This window comes from Hoplias malabaricus, chromosome 6 (genome assembly GCF_029633855.1).
Source record: "Hoplias malabaricus isolate fHopMal1 chromosome 6, fHopMal1.hap1, whole genome shotgun sequence".
Classification (NCBI taxonomy): domain Eukaryota; kingdom Metazoa; phylum Chordata; class Actinopteri; order Characiformes; family Erythrinidae; genus Hoplias; species Hoplias malabaricus.
Genome location: NC_089805.1, coordinates 46285055 through 46292908, shown reverse-complemented (window position 1 = coordinate 46292908; position 7854 = coordinate 46285055). Strand labels below are relative to the sequence as shown.

The 7854-nt window shown below is 38.9% G+C and overlaps 1 protein-coding gene across 4 annotated transcripts; it reads left to right on the top strand.

The window, feature by feature from the left end:
* The first annotated feature begins 1942 nt into the window (after positions 1-1942).
* On the top strand, positions 1943-7266 carry LOC136700181 (uncharacterized). 4 transcript variants are annotated; one of them, XM_066675458.1, is made up of 8 exons: positions 1943-2321; positions 3167-3325; positions 3402-3548; positions 3670-3827; positions 3920-4060; positions 4168-4390; positions 4496-4625; positions 4724-4859. In XM_066675458.1, exons 2-7 carry the CDS (start codon positions 3314-3316, stop codon positions 4565-4567), a joined length of 753 nt encoding a protein of 250 aa, XP_066531555.1. In that variant the 5' UTR covers positions 1943-2321; positions 3167-3313; the 3' UTR covers positions 4568-4625; positions 4724-4859. The 4 variants fall into 4 exon arrangements, with proteins under 4 accessions (XP_066531555.1, XP_066531554.1, XP_066531553.1 ...); XM_066675457.1 differs by having other exon boundaries at positions 3902-4060; XM_066675456.1 differs by lacking the exons at positions 1943-2321; positions 3167-3325; positions 3402-3548; positions 3670-3827; positions 3920-4060 and adding exons at positions 4982-5176; positions 5279-5496; positions 5586-7266 and having other exon boundaries at positions 4273-4390; positions 4724-4878.
* The last annotated feature ends 588 nt before the right edge of the window (positions 7267-7854 follow it).

Sequence of the window (7854 nt, the reverse complement as noted above, 5' to 3'; positions counted from 1 at the left end):
ACAGATATAAGTATGAATTAAAAGGAAAATAGCAGCTTAATTTGCTTTAAAACTGACAATTTTATTAAATTGACGGAAAAACCCGAGCTTCTTGAACGCGACCGTGACGTCACTGGTGGACAACAGCCGAACAACGCCGCGGTAAAACACCGTTATGACTGACTGTTATGACAGTATCTAGCTAAATAACCAACATCCTTTCCAAAGTGCCCGTTTTTTTAGTCCATTTTCTGGATATTTTGGGATCTTTGGGCCATTTGTTCACAGATGTCCCACTGTACATTGAATGATTGCAGCCAAAAACAACACACCTTTTCGTCATTTTGCATTAAATTAAGTGCAGCTTCTAGAGTTGTTGTCCACCATCTACGTCACAGGCAAGACGCATTAGATGTAGAACGCCGATGAGCTCTAAACTATGGAACGCCGTTGGTCTCCAAACGTGTTGGATTCTCCGTGTTAACACGTAGCGTATAATTTCGTGTTAACACGCTAAGGTATTTACGTGTTAACGCGTTAAGTTTGTGTATTAAGTGAATCATGATTCTTTACTTCCACCTACTGGTGTTTTGCGTTATTTCTGAAACAACATAAAGCCTTAACCAAATAACGGAAATATTCCAGTGTTTAATGTTCTGAACAATGTTTTTTTTTTTTTTTTTATGAGATTTTGCATAACCATTATACATATTTAAATATAATACATTATATTGTTGAACGAGGGATATATATATATATATATATATATATATATATATATATATATATATATATATATATATATAAATCAGAGATATATATATATATCAGAGGCGATTGCTCTAAGACTGCAAGGGAAGCTCAGCTTCCCCTACAATAACAAAAAATAAGTGATCAAATATATTTTGTGTGTATGTTATTGAATAAATATGAACTACAGCGCGCTCAACTATTGTTCAGATTCAGCTTCTTATCACTGGTAAAGACGCGGCTTTCCTCTCAATCATTCCCTTCACGGTGCTTTAAAAAGTGCGGACGCTGAGCGTCCACAGAGTTCAGTGGCGAAGCAGCGAAGTGCAGAGAAACGAGAGGAGTCATTGGATAAATGCTGGGCTTTGTCCCGCCCATCGGACGCTCAGCGTCTCTGGGGGTCTATGGGGCAGTGGGCTGGCCTCGGCTGGCCCGGACGCTCAGGTTCTGCATGATGATTGGATGATCTGTCTGAGGCTGAATCCCTTTTTGATTGACAGCGAAATGAGCGAATCAGCGATCCTTTGGTGTAAATTCCTGCTTCCCAATTCCTACCACACAAGCTCTGACCATATGGATTTATCACTGGTGCGTTTTATCAGCTAACAAATACAGGAAAAAAAACATATACAGGAAAATTCAGGAAACAAGTAAAAAAAACTTCTATTTCAAAAGAGAACATCTAACACTTTAGTGTTACCACATATCCACAGTATAATTTAGTATTAAGTCTTTTTAATGGCTGAGTATTTACTGTAGTTTCAGGGGGGTTCCATTCAGAAGTTCAGAAAACACAGGTCACACGGTCAGTCAAACTCAACATCAGGGGTCACGTGTAAGTCCAATTTACATTTACAGCATTTAGCAGATGCTCTTATCCAGAGCGACAGTGTGAACACAGATCACTCATCAGTTGGGCCCTGAGCACATGGTAATAGTACACATTTGAACAGAGAGAGTACAGGGTGGGATCAAGATACATGTACAAATGTCTAACATTGAAAAAGAAAACATTTTCCCTTTGTAATGATGTGACAGGTAATTGAGTTGTCTGATTTTTAAAAGGGGTTAAGATTTAGTGTATTATCAGGGTGTGACATTTCTTCTCAGAAGAAAATCATGGCTCAATGAAATAACACTAATATTAAAATAAGACACTGCAATTTGGTTATGTTTTAGGACGTTTGAGAGGCTCATTGTTTGCAAGGTAAGGCCTACCATAAAGAATCTAAACATATGGAATTAGTACATTTTATCAGCTGCTATTCAGGATACAAGTACATAACTCTTGAAATGTCTCAATTTTAAGGAATTTAAATAGGTTCTAATCTAACCGTAATCTTATGCATTAGTCCTGGTTCTGACTTGCTAATATCTAGATCTGTTCACACCAGGTGGGTCATGGTCCAGTGGGGAATGTCTTTATGTTTACAGTATTGAATATGGTCCAGCTAAAGGCTTCCCAAACCTCTTCGGCTACTTGTCTTGTCAAGGGCAGTGATCATTTTGACCTTCTCTGAGGTTTTCAAGATTTACCTGGGAGTAAAGATGTCTTCTTCTGCTGCTTCTCAGGATTCTTCTGCTTCTTCAGAGTAAGTACAAGTATTTGTTTATTTATTGTATTAAACCCTATAGCTAAACTCTCACAGACTCAGCATTAATCACCTTTTTGAGGGGTTACCCTGACTACAGTAACACTTATTTTTGCAGAGACATTACAGTGTATGATCAAGATACATGCACTAAAGGTATGATGTGTGCGTATTTAACTGAGCAGTCAGACTTTTAAAGTGGTTAAGATTTAGTGTATTATCAGGGTTTTACATTGAGAAGCTGGGAACTTCAACCATATGGTCACAATGGCACAATGAACTAAAACTAATAGATTAAAAGCAGACACTGGATATACTAAAAAAAAAAAAAAAATAAGTGTTTACTTAGGTTTTACATTCGTTTACACCATTTAGTGAGCACAAAAAAATATAATGAACAAAATTAATTTGATAGTAAGCTGGTGTTAACAGCTCAATCAATGACCTCTATCAAACCATGTTTATCTCCATTATTGCATAGATAATTTACTTTTTAAGGAGGTTAGGATTTAGTTCATTATCTAGGATTTATCTTTGAGAAAGTGGAAACACTTCTACCACACGTTTGGTTAATCTCAGATTCAGAGAATACATTGGTAGGATCAAGGGTCACACAGAGGCCCAGTGTGAACACAGCTTTCTTTGAATATAATCATGATGCAATAGTACAACAAAGTACATGTTTGGCACCTCTTTAATCAGCGTTGTTTATTAACTGTCTTGTTAAACTGTCTAAAACGGCCTTGATGTAGCAGTTTCACACTTATTCTCTCACACGTATTTCATTTCACCCTGTATCCCATTCCAAGTTCCTATAACAAATCAATTGATTTTCTTTATTTTAGTCTGATTCAGGAGTTGGAGAAAAGAGGGATTATAGTTTACAACATTCCTCCACGACTCCCAGTTTCAGCCCCCTCTGCGGCACCTTCTGCAGCTGAGGGTGAATCAACAGCTGCTTTATCAGAACCTGAATTGGACAGCTCTGGGGAATGCTTCCAAGGGTGAGTTTTCTCATAGAAATAGTAACAATTAATACATACGCAAATGTTTTAATTTGACCATATCTTGTGATTCAAGTCAGAGTCGGCAAAGCAAAAAACCTCCTCGAGGAAGAAGATGGCTACATCTGGCTTATACAATAAGCACTCGATGGACCATCCACTCCTGAAAAGGTTTGCCCAATACCTGCAAATGGACTTAAAAAATGACAACTTCAGAAAGGAGGTAAGAACATTAATAACTCAGCTAGAGCACTGCACGGATCAAAACCAATATATATATAGGAAACTGAGTAAGCATTAGTTTGAAGTTGCAATTGAAGTTAATTATGTGCTTTGTGTTTCAGGTGGAGAATGTTGCCAGGTTCCTGTATTTTATGGACCCGGAACAGCCAAGCCTCCTGTTTGTCCGTCAGCCGGAACGGACCAAAGAGTATTTTAATAACCTCTCTGAAGTTGGCCTCAGCAAACAGACAGTTCAAAACTACATCAAGAGTGTTAAGAGGTATGCAGTGTGTGGTATGATCTTCGTGTTGATAACAGCTGACCAATTTGAAATTGTGCCTGAATGTTTTACAGTTTTTTTCTTCCGCTAAGGTTTTTGAACTACCACATTGGCAGAACTGACCTGGGATTCACAGATCTGCAGCTCTGCAATGACTGTCAGCAATACAATGCATTGTTATCAGACATGCAGGCTGCAATGCCAAAGCATGTGAGCAAGGAGGTGACAAATACGTAAGCATTTTTCATGCAATATGTTTTTTTAACTAAATTCTTATTACAATACATTTCACGGCCATATTTATTATGAGCTACCATTAAGATTTATTGAATAATTTCAGATTTGCCACTCTCACAGAAGGGGGCATCCGACCAAAGGACTGCTGGGCTGTCCTAGATGCTGCCAAGAAAGACTTCCTTGCTGTGATTGGGAAGTTGAATGGACGTGGGCATATTCGTGGCCATCAGCTGACCCAGCAGGAGTCTCAACTGGTCCTCTACTATCTAGAGGCAGTTTTGATTTTGCGTCACCTACAGAGGCCTGGTGTTGTGGAGCACATGACGGTAAGTGTTAGCATTAGCAATATGCATGTGTTAACTTTTTATTATTTATATATAGGTTTCAACGTTGTATAAAACTCATTCACATTTTGTTTTCTTGTTTGGCAGGTCAACGAGTGGGTGCTCCGCAAAACTGTCCATGGCAGTCCATGGTGGTCATGTTGTTGTGAGAGTCCGTGAACACAAGACTGCTGCAATACAGATGTCAGCCTTTGCTCTCACACTGCAGGAGGAGGTGGTAAGTTCACAAAATCCACTCATGTTTCATTGCCTCAGTAATTTGGTTGAATGTGCTTTGTGTTATGAACTTAATATATTTTCCTCTTGTTTTTACAGTGGTTTGACACATACTTCACTGAGGTTCGGCCGAAAACACTGGCAAAGAAGACAAAGCAGGAGGCTGACTGGGATGAGCCAGAGAGGTTCTTCATCTCATCCACTGGCAACAAAATTTACAACGCCTCCAATGACCTGGAGAGACTTCACAAAAAGTACGGAATGTAGGAAATCTCCTCTTCAGTGCACTTGCATTGCATCAAGTTTAATAAGCAGTGTGTTTAAAATCATACTAATCACTATAATGTTTTCTTGAAGGTACAACTTGCCAAAAGTCACAAGTCACATGGCACGGCAGGCATTTGAGGCTGCAACAAAACAGATGACTGAAGCCCAGCAGTCAGTGGTGGCAGATTATCTGATACACAGTTCATCCACAGCAGAGAAGTACAGGATGACTAATGTAGTGGAAGCAAGTTTACTTTTGCAAGGCGTCTGCGTCAGTAATTCAGAGTGAGCATTATTTAATTCCTCTACTGTGGCATGGTCTTCGTTTGTTGTATCAGTTGTGTATACAATGTACACTCATACTAATCAACCTTTTTATTTTTGTAGTTCCAGTGGAGAGAAGAGAAGTCATCGTGGTAGTGGCAGCTGCTTAAAGATGGATAAACAACAAGCCTATGACTTGCTTGTCCAGTCCTGCCCCATTACAGTTAATGACCCCCCTCCTATGCAGTCAATGCGGGTATCGTTGACTAAGAAGCACCAGCGCTACTGCTATGACCGGTGGCGTGAAAACCAGAAACAACTCCGGATGCAGCGTGTTCTAGGTATTTTTAAGTAATGAGCCTATTGAGCAATTACAGATTTGTGATTTCTCATAACAGTGAATACAATGTTTTTTTTGTTTTCTTCACAGATCATTTTTGCAGACAGAAACCTTCAGAATCCAGGGTGCGTAGCTGGATAAAGAAGCAGGGATGGACTACTAACATTCCAGATGCTGCCCTGGTGGTGAAGCAGTGGAAACCCTCTGGAACAGTGGAAGCTGCCATGGATAGCCACACCTTGAAGAAGGTGATAAAGACACAGAAGAGGAAGGCACTGGTTGCTGTTCCTGTGCAATACAAGGGCAGGAGTGTTCTAGCCTCTAGGCCTTTTCACAATGACAATGTTAGGCCTATACTTTACAGTCTACGTGACAGAGATGTTGTTAATTAATTTTAGTGCCAAGAAAAAAAGTCAATGAAGAAACTTTGATTTCAGGGGTAACAAAAAAATCCTTTGCAGGGATCACCACAGTTTTGTTAAATGTTTAAACATGTATAAAGTGATAAAGTTTGTGTACACCACATCACTTTACCATAGCTGCTTTTATTTTTTACTGGTCCCCTCTGACAGTGGCAATGAGCTAAATTCTTTAACTCCTCTGCTGCTACTCCTCAGAAGCCCACTCCTCCCCCCACCCCTCTAATTGCCCACCTCACACCTCCACCCCTCCTGGGTCATTTCCCTGATCATTTTCCTGCGCAGGCTGCTGAACTGTATCTTAGCTTCGGGTTTAACTACAACAGTTTATATCGGTCAGTGAGCTCCCAACAGAACTTGCGGTTGTTAAAGTCAAACCTCACAATTCCTCTGCTACAGAATTGTGAGGTAATGCATTGACTGATGCAGCTGCTGGTGTCTCCACATCTGTAGTGCACACAGTGGCACCCCCAGGACCATTCACACATCTCCAAGAAGTTGATTACACCTCCCTGTCATGGAAAGCAAGATGTGGTTGTAGTTGATACATTTTCACGGTTGAAGCTTATCCAACCAAAAAAGGAACTGCTTTGCACACAGCCAAGGTACTGGTCCGAGACTGTGTTCCATGTTTGGTAGACCCCAACAGCATAGAGTCTGACCAGGGAGTACACTTTACAGGAGTAATGGAGTGATGCAAATGTCCACTCTCTGTCCAGACAAGTAAAAGCAATAAATACAGCATTAAATCCATGTAATGAAGGCATTTGGGGGATTCTGTTGATCTGTGACCAGTTCAAGGTTTTTTTTAAAGCCAGAATTTAAATCATGTTTCATTACCATCACGTCATGTTACAGATCCTCCTGCATCTGTCTGACAGTTTTATTTTTGGTCCTGTATTATTTTATATGTATATGTATTGTAGGGATACATGCTTTAACTAGGATTTATTTTTCATAAACAAAAATGCCCTATGATTGTTATGCAAATGACGTACTGCTGGATCTAAAATTTAAACAAAATTTTTTAATGTCCAGGAACTTCAAGCTCAAATTTAAGGTCAGAGTCAATAGATAATTTTGTTTAAAGCAGTGGTTAGAAGTTATCAACTGAATAATTGCCGTCCTGTGAAGGACTGGCGCCCCCTCCAGGGTGTGTTCCTGCCTTGCGCCCAATGATTCCAGGTAGGCTCTGGACCCACTGTGACCCTGAACTGGACAAGGGTTACAGACAATGAATGAATGGTTTCCTTGTTTTTTTTAAGAAATATAAATAAATCCTGTAAATGTCTTGGTTATTTTTATATTTGGTTATTTTGATACGTTTTATTATAATCAAATATGATCCCAATGAAAAGTGCATGTTAACACAACATAAATTTACTTGTGAGAAATAGGCGAAATGTACAGAGGAATTTGTATGTTTATATTTATTTGATCAGTGATATTTTATGTACAGTTTTATTCAAATGAGTCTCAGTGAGCTTCTAAACATTGAGTTATGTCTTATCTTATATCTGATTAATTCCATTAGCTCTGAAACACATTTAACTGACAATGTTAGTCATAATTTATTATTGTTAGTTTTTATTTATTATTGTTAACTAACAAATATATATATATTATTATTATTATTATTATTATTATTATTCCTATTATAAATGAATGTTCACTGGTCAAGTGAGGGTTGTAGTTTTGTAAGTGTATTTCCTCTTAATGTAAACCCAGAGGAGCTCATTAATGTGAGAGGGGGGCTCTGAGGTCATTAGTCCAGTTTATCTTTGATACCCTGGTGCTTACGGTGGGTGTTTAGTCCAAAATAGTTTGGTCACTGTCTCTGGGCACTGCAAATCCTTTGTGATTTTACAAAGAAGGAAACACAGTCTGAAAAACACAACACACTACACTTTAATCAGCATCTGTGCAGTAAAATAACTGAT